At 59.1% G+C, this 13,277-nt stretch overlaps 1 protein-coding gene across 2 annotated transcripts in view; it reads right to left on the bottom strand.

Annotated features, from left to right (window-relative positions):
• Nucleotides 1-1,189: 1,189 nt before the first annotated feature.
• The window catches only part of ADGRD1 (adhesion G protein-coupled receptor D1), a 143,925-nt gene continuing 131,837 nt past the window's right edge, over nucleotides 1,190-13,277 (bottom strand). For both annotated transcript variants that reach the window (XM_060027854.1, XM_060027853.1), the window contains 5 exons: nucleotides 10,238-10,329; nucleotides 6,635-6,761; nucleotides 5,354-5,395; nucleotides 3,983-4,075; nucleotides 1,190-2,632 (listed from right to left, as the gene is read on the bottom strand). In XM_060027854.1, the coding sequence (XP_059883837.1) occupies nucleotides 2,537-2,632; nucleotides 3,983-4,075; nucleotides 5,354-5,395; nucleotides 6,635-6,761; nucleotides 10,238-10,329 (450 nt within the window). In that variant the 3' untranslated portion in view covers nucleotides 1,190-2,536. The remainder of the gene's footprint in view (nucleotides 2,633-3,982; nucleotides 4,076-5,353; nucleotides 5,396-6,634; nucleotides 6,762-10,237; nucleotides 10,330-13,277) is intronic.

A 13,277-nucleotide genomic window follows, 5' to 3' on the forward strand; every position in this document is an offset into this window, starting at 1 on the left:
TCTCATGGAATCTAAGGTAATGGTACAAATGAACTTTTTTACAAAACAGGAATAGAGTCACAGAGGTCAACATTTTTTAAAGACTTTAAAAAATAATAAACCAGATTTAAAGACTTAGTATAGAAAAAAGAATGTAAAATAGCTCATTAAGTTTTAATGTTACGTGTTGGAATATTTTTGACACATTAGCTTAAATAAAATATATTGTTAAATTTTTTTAAAAAAAGAAGCACCAGCATTCTGTCCAGTACATTAACCTGGGGAGACACAGGGCTGCACACATGCCACTACCTGCCCCACCCAGGGAGGCTCCTGAGAGGCCAGGGCATTGCCCATCACAGTGTCCCGAGAGCTGGAATGTGCTGGGCACAGAGAAAGCACTGAATAAATGTCTGCTGAGTGAATCCCAGGGCTGGATTTTACCCACGTGTGTTTCTCTTCAGATGTTTGTCGTGAGACCCACTGTCCTGCTCACCTCCCACTAGCAAAAGACGCTGAAGACCACACTTTAAGGACATTAAGGTTTTATTTCATGACAATCACAACCTACTTTCACTGTGGAGTGGCATTCGTCGTCTCTCCTGTGCTCTAAGCTACTTTAAACACGCTCTTGTCTCCAACTGCTTCTCTGTGGCCACATTATGTGTAGATAATAAAATACTGCAGAAGCCAAATATGTAGCCTATAAATAAAGTGCACTACTTTCATTCTTGAGAAATAGAGAGTTCGCTCGTTACTTCTCCTGATGTTAGCTATGTAGGGTGAATATGCAGAGAGTTAAAAAAACAACAAAACCAAGAATTCCATCTAAAATAAAAACAGTTCCTTACTTGATTTGCTTCACCAGAAACTAAATAAGAAAAAAGAATCCAAGTGTCAACCTTAGGAATACAGTGTTCTCACTTCTCGGTGCTCTTGGGCCTGACAAGGATCTAACGCCAAGTTACAAGCGATCTGGTTTCTGGAATCACGAAGAGAGCCTGGAGCAGACCTGGGCGCACTTTTCGCCAGACACGGGGTCTCTGCCTCCATCTGCCAGGTTCATCCCTGCGGCACACCCATGGGGAATGCCCATAGCATTGTCACAACGTGACATCTGGGACCCACCCGGACGGAAGGACAGAGGTTAACCCTGCGTCAACACGCCGCTCGGTGTCCCACCCCCCTCCCGGTCCCCCCACCCCCCACCGGGGGAGATGCCTGAAGATGGCTGTCACAGTCATCATCATCGGGGCGTGAGTTACTTCACGAAGGTGCCGGAGGAGGATGGAAAAGGCGATGTAAAATGTCACTCGGAAACAAAGCAGACGTGTTGGGAGAGGCGGGGCGACGCGGCGGGGAGGCCTTTAATGCTGTCGCCGTCACAGTTTCCAGGGAGGATTTTCCAGTACCGAAAACAGGTTGGAATTCCGTACCCACACATCTCACAAGCACTCGTGGCGCCGTCATCACAGGGTGACCTTTCACAGCCTGTTTCCCAGCTTCTCTCGATGGCGTTTCGGTTCACGTCTATGATCGAATCCTAGCGTTCCACGGGGCCCCGCCCACACACGGAGCCCTAAGGATCATCCCATTTCCTAGGGGGCTGAGTCCGGGTCCATAAATTAACATCAACTCAGAAGCTACAGCTATTGCCACCCTTCCCACCCCCGGTCGGTCAGGGCCAGGGTCCTCCCCCGAGCAGCCCGCCGAGTGGCTCTGTGCGTCAAGGTCTGCCCCTGTGGCGACATGAAATCACGTACTGCGCTCCCCTCCGCTGTGATCCGCTCGCTAGAAACACGGAAAAGCATTTATAAGTGATGACGAAGAAACTCTCTGCGGGACGTTATGCCTTGGGAGACGGTGGCTCTGATGGGCCACCGTGGTGAACACACAGGAGGCTCAGGTGCCAGGAAAGGGGGCGATCTGAAGGCTGACTTGAAGTCGGAAGAGCCAGCACTCACGAGGGAGGGGGGAGAAGCTGTCGGAGCAGAACCCCCCCACCCAGGCTCTCCGCCTACGCGCGGCCCGGCGCACAGACAGGGGCGGGGCACCTGGGCGTCGGCAGGTGCCTGGCATCGGGGCCCTGCTTTGGGTGGAGTCAGCAGGTGGAAAACATCCTCGGGCACGTCCCCACGCGCCCCCAGGGGCCTCCGCCCAACCTCCCCTGCGGGACCCCACCTCTCTGGTCCCAAGTCCCCATCGTGGCGCCCGCCGAGGCTAAACTTCCCTCCTGGCGCCACGGGCCTCCTGAGCGCACAGCGTGGAGGGTCTGGGGCTCTGCGCACTTGCAGTGACAAAGGGGAGGGACCGCTGTGTGCTCCGGGGGGCCCGCCGTCGCCGTGTATCAGGCTGCGGGCTCAGCGGTGGGCTGTCACAGGAGCGGGTCGCAGGAGAGGATGCTGTCACGGGGGGCGGGGGGGAGGGCCGTGACCCCCAGGTCCAGAGAGCGACGAGCAAAGGGTCCCAGTTGCGAAGGCAGAGCGATGCTTGCGTGTGGTCTGCAGTGGGTCCGGGGGTTCCGAGCGGCAGGCTGCCGGGTCCACGGCCTCTCTGCTCACACGGCGGACAGGTCCACGCGGTGCCCGGAGTGGCTGCTCTTGTCCCAAGGGGTGAGCTTGGTGGAGCCTGTACCAGGCCGGGCCCCGTGCATCTGCGGACCACACAGAGGATGGAGAGATGGGGATTGCTCTGAGACGAGAAACCCAAGTCCCACAGGAGAGCTGAGAGCAAAGCCTTGTGCCAGAGAGTTGCCTGGGGATCCTCCTGGGGGCGGCCCCACCGCTCCCCGGAAAAATGAGGACCCAGAGGGCGCAGTTCTCTCCACCTTCTCTGCACAGGTTCCCCTGCCTCACGGCTCCCAGGTTCTGGGGTGCACTCACCCCGGCAGTCATTCATTCCTCAATCTGTCGTTCACTCATTCATTCACTCACTCATTCACGCCTCTATTCATCTGTTTGTTCACTTATTCCTTCGACACTGATTTATCGAGCAGGCTGGGCACCGGGGCCTGTTCTAGGCTACGGGGTCACACCAGTGAACAAAGGCGACCAGACCCTTGCCCCCGGGGAGCTCGCGTTCCAATGGGGGAGGCAGACAACGGCCATGAAGCAAATGAATAAACCAAACAACCACCAGGGGTCGCAGGCACAGGACGCTGGGGTGCGGTGGGAGCCTCTTTGTTCAGTGCCGTCCAGGAGGGACTTCCTGAGGATGGGACCCCTGAGCGAGGGCCTAGCTGACAGGTGGGAGACTGCAGTGCAGTGAGAACCCAGGATATCGCCTGCTCCAGGCTGCCCGGGGGCCCTGCCTGGGGGTCTGCGGGGCGGGGGGATGAGGGACCACTTCCCACAGGAGGAAGGTGAACCAAGCCCAGCGCTGGGAGGTGAGCGGCTTGTTCAGACCCCTGACCATCCAGACCCAATTTCTCAGGCAGCTGTAGGGGGAGCAGACCTGATGCAGAGGCCGGGCTGTGTCCAGTGACTTTTGTGCCTCTTACAGGACACCCTCAGCATGTCCAGTGTCTGCCCCCCGGTCAATTGATCCTTCCATCCCACTAAGTCAACATAAGAAGTACTGGCCCTGGGAAACGGGGCAGGAGAGAGGGCCAGGTGATTTCGTGAGGAGGGGGACCCTGCTGTGGGTGTGACATCAGCTCGCGCCGTCTGCAGGCCTATGTCAGGTGTGAGGAGCCCAGCCCCCGAGCCGAGCCTCCGTCACGACCTGGGCAGCCGTCCGCCGACACTGATGGTGCAGACGACGGAGCTCGGGGAAGGAGTGAGCGGAGGGCCTGGGGCTCGGGCTGCAAGAGACGCAGCCTCAGGACCACGTGGTCCTCTGTAAGGCAGAGGCTGCGCGCAGCTCAGTGAAGCTGGAAGGCAAGTCCCGGCTGACGGGGACCGAGAACAAGAGGCCTGGGTCAGTGTGGGCTGAGGAGGGAAGGCACCCAGGGCAGGGTCGGCCAGCGCAGGAGGGGCGTACATGAGACACCACACACACTCACGATGTCCGAGTTGAAGGGCTTCACGTTGGCCTGGCGGGTGGAGCTGCTCGTGAGGGACCAGACCTTGGTTTTATGCTTGAAAGCAGCTCTCACCTTCAAAGGCAGAATGGAAGGCTCATTAGAAGCAATTTCAGAAGTTGCAAAAGCAACAAGAGGTCATTCTAACAGGTCCCGAGGAACTTGTGCTGCAGGGTGAGGACAGGACTCAGAGGCATCAGATCCCAACAGTCAGTGGTTCCGGAGCTGCGCTACGGACGTGTCACTGGTTCGTGTGACAGATACAGGCTGTGTCCCCGCGCCGTTCCCAGCCCTGCACGGGGAGAAAGCTGGACCTGGCCTGCCCTTTGCCGACCTCACAGTGCTGGGTGGGGAGACGGGACACACTCGACGGTGAACAGCCTGGGAGCCGAGCGTGTGACCGGCACAGAAACCACACAAGGCAGTAAACGACGAAGCGCACGTGTGGGGCGGGGCCGCGTGTGGTGCTGAGGCTGCCGCCCCCTCCTGCCCCCTCTGCCACGTGGATCAGTCTCAGGCCCTGCTTGGGCTGCTACCTGGTCTTTGCAAACACGTGACCTCTCCTCCGCTGGCCGCCATCGTCCTGGGCGACTCACCCTGCCTGCCCCTCCCCCCATCTCCTCCCTCCCCGCCTGACCTATCCTCATGCAAATGGATGGACTCTCCTGGCAAAGCACAGAGGCGGGTGGTGCTTCTGCCCTGTTCTCAGTCACCGTTCCAGAGGCGTTTCCCCAGGACCACAGCCTGGAAGGGACTCAAATGCCAAGGAACACGATGCCACCCCCACAATCTACAGGTAAAGCTTCTCCCACGGACTGTGGGTCCCGAGCGACAGGGTCTAGAGCACCTTCCACCATCCCCACGGCCAAGTGCACCAAGAGGAACGGGCCCGCGCCAGGTACCCCAGTGCCCTTGGAGCCCACATCACGAAAGCCCCCTCTCTAAGCCCTGCAGTCAGGAGTCCTCCTCACACCCCAGGCCAGCTTCCTGAATGCCTCTGGGAGGATCTGCTGGGAGCACATCTGCATCTTACTCTCCCTAATACGCCAGATGCCAAGCAAGGTCCTGAATCTGCAGCTCAGCTATTCCACCCTGTCACCCCCTCCCCTGGTCCTCCACACAGCCAGCAGTGCCCGTGCGACATCAGTGAAGGAGGATGTGCGTATGTTGCTTAGCAACCAGGATGAGGGACGGAAAGCAGCCTCCCTGCACACAACCTGTCACCAACACCAAGGCTTATTCAGGGTTACATTCCTGGACGCCAGCCTGATGCGGCAACACTGTTCCTGCTCTCTGTGCCCTTTCAGAAATGAGAAACCAGCTTCATACTGTCACGAAGTGGAGCAGACATACCTCTGAATTCAGGAGACAATGAAAAAGGAAGATGGAAACTCCCTGGGGAGGAAGACACAGAATTAGAGCCGCGTGCATTTTGTCAGCAACACTTTCTGAGGGTTCTTTCCAACGCCACCTGTGCGCTCTGAGAGTGGCACTGGCACGGCTTGGTGGTGGGGAGCATGTGGGAGTGCGCTGTGATGCTGGACCCTACGGTCTGGAGTCCGTAAGCGTGGAAGGGCATCCTCTGATCTAACCTAAACGCAGGCAGCCGCCATGGCCAAGATACAAAGACAGGTGGACGCCCAGACAGGCTTAACCTCAGAGAGGAGCAAACACGCTGGGGCGGACGAATGGGAGGGCACGAGCGCGTCACCTAGCGCGAGCCCTGGTGTCCTCACCTGCAAACTGAGGATGACGGTCACAGTGAGAACAGACACAAGCTGAGGATATCCGCAGACGTCTAGAGACTCTGCCCCTGTGTCCGCACCAGACGAACACTTCACGTGGGTCATCTCACTTAGTGCTAACAAGCAGCCCCCGCAAAGTGGTCCTGTCGTTGTTCCCACGTTCCGGAAGGGGAAACTTTATGGGACACAGAGGATAAGTGAGGATCCCAGGACCTGGGGTGTGTGGGGCTGCGGCCAGGACAGCCGACCCCCTCTCGTTATAAACAGGCAGAAGGAAACTAGGCACGGGGGCTTCTTACAAATTAGAAGCCTGACACCGTCACCGGCTGTGAAGCCCCAGAAGCATCAAGGACACCACGGCGAGGGCCGGGGCGGACTGAGCCTGCGGCTGGGTGGCGTAGGCCGTGTGTGGCCACGGGCGCCCACCTCCACCCTTCCTCTGGGGGCTTGTGGCTCTGGGGACTCAGACTCTGGGCTCCCAAGTCTCTGGTTTCCAGGCTGTTACCCTTGCTGTCCTTCCATGCAGACAGCAGATGAGAACTCAGAACCCAAGGTATCCCCATCACCACCTCTCCACGCCTGGCTCCCTTGCAGGAGCTGCCCATGTGCTGACCGTCTTCCTTTCAGGCCTGGGTGCCCCTCCACAGACACTGTCCAGGAGGACGAGGCAGCCCTGCTGTGAATGGGGTCCTGCATAGCCCATCTGCTCAGAGACCCTGGTGCACGGCCCATCCACGCCTGTGTCCTCAGGCCTTGGGGACCCTCTACGCTAGGGGTCCACGAGGTGCGTGCGTGTGGAGGGGACGGAGCACAGGGTCTCCCTCCTGCCTCAGAGGCACCCTGCTCCGCACGTCCACTCACAAAGCCGCTAGTCCCATCGGGCCCTCACCTGTAAGGAGTTGAGTACGGCGAACATGTACTGAAAGACCACAGCCTGGTTGTTGACGGCGAGCACGCCAAAGACCCACGAGGTGCCCAGGATGGGCAGCAGCACGGCCACAGCTTTCGCTGTCAACCTGCAGGAGGAACAGGGAGGGTGGGCAGGCAGGGCGGGTCCAGACGCCACGCTTCCGGCGGGAGCAGAAAAGGCCCTGCTGCGAGTGAGACCCGGTTCCTCCCTGCAGGAGGCCTTGGGTCAGGAGCTGCCTACCCGGACGCACAAGACAGGGTCCCTGCAAGGCCAGCTCTGGGCCAAGCAGACAGCTCTCCTTCCGCTGGACTGCAGCTGGCACCGGGCTTCCGGGAGCCGGCGCATCCTCTGGGCAAACTCAGGCTGACCACCCCAGTCCAGCTGGTGGTGATGCTGAGGGAAACGCTGATGCCAGGTGCCCATGGAGCAGAGCACAGCCGAGGAGTCCGGGGGTAGGAGACACACCCAGCGCCGGGGCACCTGCAGCGTCAGCCTCGAGGCTCTCCCGTGGAATGTGAGTTCCGAGAGAAGAAGGATCTGGGTCCCCCAGTGTCCGCAGAGCCCAGAACAGAGCTGGTGTGGAGGCAATGCCCCAGGGGCTGTCTGAGTCCTGGCCGCCTCTGATACGTGCTGCAAATCATCGTACGCTAACCGGGGCCCGGCCTACCCTGACTCAGCCAGCTCAGCTCTCCACAGGGCGGTTTCTGCACGTAAGCATGAGAGGGAAGTCCAGAGACGGATGGGTGCCACGCTGCCCAGCTAAGCAACCTCCAAGGCCCTGGTCCCTTGGCGCTGCAACCCGCACGGTCTCCCTCACTAGACGGTGAGTCCTCTGAAGGCTGGGCTCTGCATCTCTGCAGCCCCAAAGCCAGCACAGCACCAGGACCAGCGGGCAAGATGAGGAAGAGGCCACGCAATGGATGAAGGACGAGCCAACGGTGCCGCTCAGGGATCCAGCCCCCCAGGAGGAGGCGTAATGGCCCTAAGGAGCTCCCTGGTCAGAAGCCCGAGGGCCCGGCATGGACAGCTCCTAGCAGCAAAGCCCTAGAAAACCAAAGATGTGCTCCCACACGGCATCTGTCAGGGAAGCTGCAGCTGCGTGTTTCCATAAAGTCAGTACAGTTAAAATCAGACACCTGAATCTGGGGAACAAAATATCATGAATGATTTAGATTCCATCTTTAGATCCTGGAAAATCCATCATTGAAAGGAGCAGCTGCTGAGAAGTCGATATCAATGTGTTACTTTTAAAGGGATGGTTCATTTTTACTTCAAAAATGAAGCAATAAATGATAAAATCTGGGAGGAAACTCCTCTAGTTGAGGCTCTCTGAGGACTTGTTAACACAGCCAGAGCAGCCAGGTCCCCTTGTCAAAGGCAGAAGGAGCGGGGTCCCTGCAGGAGAGGAGGCCTGGGCAGGTGAGGGACGCAGTCCGGACGCATAAGACTCCCCGATGCCCGTCCCCCTGCTCCCCGGGGGCCGGCATCCACCTCCCTCCCGCCCCCAGGACCCGGATCTCACTTGGGAAAACTGAATGTTCTCTGCTGCTTTCTGGGGAGTCTGGAATCATGACCAATAAACAGAGGTGAGAAAGCAGGTGGAAGGCAGCCCTGTTAAGGCTCCTGAGGAAGGATCTCATCGCGTTAAGTCACTGAGCGCTGAGCTGCTGGGCAGGAAGGAAAGGCCTAGATTGAAACCAGGAGAGGGGGAGCCACAAGTGTTCCGAGGAGGCTGCGCTGCGTCTTCCTGCCCGGCTCCCGGGCTCCTGCTTCACCAGCCCAGGGAGGGGACGCTAGGAAGGGAGTGAGGCAGTGACCCAGGGTCCCGCTCGGCCACGTGAAGAAGAGGTGGGGCAGGGAGCGTGCTGGGCGGGGAGAGTCGGGGGTCTGTCCAGAGGCACGGGCCGGACTCTCCAGGAGGTCGGTCCTGGGCGCCGGGTCACGTGCAGGACACAGGAGGGCACGGCGGCAGCGCCCCGGCCCTGCTTCTGCAGAGACACGGAAACGCCCTCGCAATGCACGGCCCCTACCTCCCCCGTGTCAGCCTCCACTTGGGGACCAGGTCCCCACGGAGGCCAGATGGGTCGTGGGCTCAGCTGCCTTTCAGGGCCGCGGTGCGTGAAGAGGGGCCGGGGGCAGAGACGGGGGCGCGGGTGTGGAGTGAGATCCGGGCTGCTCTGGGTGCCGCGAGGCCAGCGGTCCTGCGGGTGCCGGGTCAGAGGGGGCCCTGCGCACCGAGGGGAGGGCCTGGGGGCTGAAGTTGGGGTGAGGGAGGGTCAGGCTTCTCCCCAGCCAGGGCCCTGGGGCCGGGGGACTGGCGGCCTCACAGGGCAGCACTGCCTGTTCTCGCTGACGGACGAGGAAGGGAACTGACCCTGACCTAGGAGCATCTCGAAGGTTTCCAGGGGCTGAAAAAGCCTGAGGGGGCCGGAGCCACTTGTCAGGTTAATTTACGGTGTCTGGAATTCATTACAGAATGATTGTCTTATCGATTTGCTGCTGACATGTTTACTGTTTTCCCGTTCAGATCAGAAGAGATATAGTGTAGATCAAGTAGATAAAGTAACTTACAGTGCCAGCTGCCTAGGAACTGCACCCCGTTTCTACAGCAGTCCCTAAATTCCCTGCCCCCACTTCCTGGCCGGGTGGTTCGGGGGTGCTCACTGCACCCCAGAGCCAGGATGGACCGTGTGACTCAGGCCAGGGTTAAATGGTGATTTCCATCCACTGGGATTGATTTGTGGATGGGCATGCGGTCTGGTCTGAGTCTCGGTCTCCAGGCTCAGGACCTCTGATTACTGGGGAAAGAGACACACTTTCCCATGGACTTGAACCTCTTGTTGCAGCCATTTGGTCACCAGGAGGCAGAGTCCGTCTCAGCGTGAAGCCGACAGACGGTGTGGAGCTGAGAAGTGCGGGAGGAGCTGGGCCCTGGTGGTATTATTTGATGCGCTGGACCAAGCCGTTCTAGACTCATTCCTGGACTTATGGTTGCCTGTGTCGGTAGGTACGTCTTGTGCTTTAGCCAGCTTGTGTTGGGTTTTCTGTCACTTGCAATTGGCAGAGCCCCGACAATGGGGTGGAGAAACCCCAGAAGGCAGTGAGTATGTGGGTGGAACGGCCCCCATTCAGAGACACCTGCTCCTTCGGAGGATGAACCAGCCCCAGAGCAGGTCAGGAAGTTCCACCCTCCTCAGGACAACCTGTAAGACGGCCGCCATCACCCTCGCCGCGCAGACGAGGAAATCAGGGCGTTGAGGGGTTGAATAGCTCACAAGGTCCCAGCAGATGGTAGGGCTGAGGCAGGACTGACCCAGGCAGGGCGGTCGGGCTCCAGAACCCTCCTCTGGACCCCAGCGCCAGCTCCTCTCACCCTAGGGGTGAAGCAGTCTCTGGGAGAACATCTAATAGACCCCCTTCTTTCACAAATGGGGGCAGCGAGCTGATGCTGGTCACAGAGACCGATGAGGACGCACGTCATGAGGACACCGGGCAAGCCCAAGGGTGTGACCCGCCCTCCCGCCACCCGCGAGCAGCCTCTGTGGGCAGGGGGCATGGCTGACAGCCCAGGGTGCCGCTTACTTGAAGGCGCTGGGATCTCCGTGTATCTTGTAGTTGTCGGCGCTGATCTGTGAAATGACCCTGGTCACCGCGATGAGGATGCCCATGTTGACCTGCGTGAGGAGAACGGGAGACAAGGTGAGGGCCGGAGCCACACCTGCGGGGCATCCGAGTCCACCGGGCCCACTCCCCAGCCAGGATTCCCAGGCAAACAGGCGGCGTCTCTGGGAGAAATCGAAGCCGCGTCCCTGAACTTTTACCTGCACAGGTCACCTGCAAGACTGCCTTCTGGGAGCCCACACCTGTGCTCCCGAGAAAAGACGGCCAAACACCCCAGGCCGAGTCCCCAGGAGCACACCGAAGAAAGCATTCCTCTGCTCACCACCAGGGCAAGGAGGCTGTGAACCTCAGAACCAGACAGAGCTGCTTCCAGCCTCCTTTCACCATGTGCTCCCTGGGTGTGGCCCTGGGTAACGTACTGAAGTCCTCCGAACCTCAGTTTTTCCACTTAATGAGACAGAGTAGGAACGCCCACGGTGCAACCTGAGCGCCGGAGCACAGCCTGGCTCTCACCTCCTGCCCACACCCCAGGCCCACGGCTGTGTGTCCACAGAGGCCACAGCATGGGATCCCCGGAGACCACAGCAGAGGATTCTTCATCTTCTGCCCAATGCTTCCTCCTTGCTAGGAAAGCTCCCCTTGGGGGTCTGGGGGCTGGAAGGCTCCCCTTGGGGGCTGGGAGGCTCCCCTTGGGGGCTGGGGGCTGGGAGGCTCCCCTTGGGGGCTGGGGGCTGGGAGGCTCCCTTTGGGGGTCTGGGGGCTGGAAGGCTCCCCTTGGGGGCTGGGGGCCAGGCCCGGGCTGTGAGGGTCTCTGGCAGAGGCTCTGGCACAAAGTGTCCCCTCCCGTGGGCAGCTCTCCAGGGTCCTGAACAGGAGCCTGACCAGGCAGGTGACAGCAGGGGAAGCGAGGCCCCGCCATGTCCTTCCGCTACAGGGTCCACAGCTGGATTCGGGGCTGTGCTGCGACGGGACCTCTCCCTTGTATCTGAAAACTTCTGAGGTCATTTACAGAGTCGGTGAGGAGTCCCGCTCCCGGCCACGTGTGAACCTTCAGGCCTGAGCACAGGCAAGGACAAAGGCGTTCCTGGCAGGCCACACAGGGAAAGCGGCCCTCCCCACACAACGCCTGGGCCACAGCAGAGCATCCCCGGCTCTGAAGGGGACGCAGGCCCCTCCTGCCCCGGCCGGCCACGCCGCACACGTATCTGCGTTCCTGGCCTGAACGCCCCCGTTAGAGGCCTCCTTCTGGGGGCCCAGCCTGAGGCCTTCCCAAAGCATCTCTGCTGACCCCTCATCTCAGGGGCCTTGCAGACACGTCTCCGCGAGCTGCCTCAGTGTCCAGCTCCCAGGTCCAAGGCTCAGCAGCAGCCTCTCCCTCAGAACGCGTCAGCAGCGAGGCACCCCTGCCCGCGCGGCTCCGCGGGAGGGGGTCCTGGGAAGCTGGCACCCCTGCCCGTTTAGCCCCTTGCTTATACCATCACTATAAGTGAGTAAGGCTTTCCTCATTAGTCTTTAGAGCAAACACAGAACAGATGCTGTCAGTGGGGCCCCTGTCTTCGCTGACCATCTCCGCACCCGGCAGCTTGGCTTCTGACAGGCTGCCTCACTCGCCCCCTTTTTCTCGCCTGTAAAGTGCGGATGACGCTGGAGGTCTTCCGAGGTCAGGGCACACAGGAGAAGTCGGCAGATGGGAACACCAGTGCCCTCCAGGCCTCCCCGGCCCGCACTGGTTGACCGGGTTAGCGCCACAGGAAGGCCTCACTCCGCAGACAAGAAAGGGGCGGGCCAGCATGGACGCCAGGCTATTGGTGTGACAACGCAGGGACTTTGCCACTCAAGCGGCTCAGTGACCGAAGCCAGGGGACTAACTGGTTGGCGCTTTAAGCATGGGGATGTCTATTCCAGACGCCGAGGTCCAGTGAAGTCTGCGAATAGCTTGCTCTGAGGTCACACAGGCGCTGCACCCGCGCACCCGTAAGCCCGTCCTCACCTCCAGTGACAATAGCTGCGTCACGGAGCTGGGACGCGGGGCCCGAGTGGCCAATCAGAAGCCACAGTCCCTGCTGCTCTCACCAAGATTCAGCGATTTTTCGTGATTAAAGGCTTTTCAGCCTGTGGTTGATTTCTAGAGTTCTGAAATGTCTGGGTTTTTTCCACGTATAATTCTTCCAGTAGCTTCTTTGTATTCTAGGGGGAGAACATTTCCTGAGGTCCTCCGCGTACCATCCTGTAAGTCCTGCCTCTTCCGCTTTGGGAATTTATATCCTGGGCTCCTCACCCGCTGGCCGAAGCTGAAGCCTTGTTTATAACCAGAAAAGACTGGAAACACTTGAATTGTTCCCGACAGGGACCAGGTTCGGGGCTACTGTGGGCAGCCTACTCTGTGGGTGCATCACGGACCAAGGCGGCTCCTCCTGTGCGGATGAAGCCGGAGGTCCAGCACACACTGTGTGTGCGGAAAAGGCACAGAATGAGGTGTATATATATTTATATCTGCCTACATCTTCAGAGCACCCCTAGGATACACAAGAAGTTAGCATCAGGGGTTGTCTGTTTGTGGGGCGGGTGGAAACCAGGGACTTAAGAGAGAGACGTGGGCAGAGACTGCTCAAAATATACATTACTAAGCTTTGCTTTCAAATTTTTAACCATGTGTGTTAATGTTCAAAAATCAAATTGCTTAATTACACTATAAAAAGGAAGTAACATCAATCCTTTTTCCTGTGCACATCCCAGTTATGACCTTGGGCTCAGGAGGAAAACAGGCTTAACTGTGAAGTGTCCCAATAATTCAGGGAAGGGGATGGAGAAGCCACAGAGCCTGGGACCCGGGAGATGGATGCCAGGCAGCCTCTGGGGAGGAGCCTGAACACCCCACGTGACCCCAGAGGTCTCATCACAACCACCTCTCCCTTTGCCGGCGGAGGCTGACCCGGGATTCTGCCCTAGACCTCTCAGGTGTGACGCCGGGCGGTTCACACTGCTGTTCCCAGACGCTGGG

Source organism: Delphinus delphis, chromosome 13 (assembly GCF_949987515.2).
Source record: "Delphinus delphis chromosome 13, mDelDel1.2, whole genome shotgun sequence".
NCBI classification, from domain to species: domain Eukaryota; kingdom Metazoa; phylum Chordata; class Mammalia; order Artiodactyla; family Delphinidae; genus Delphinus; species Delphinus delphis.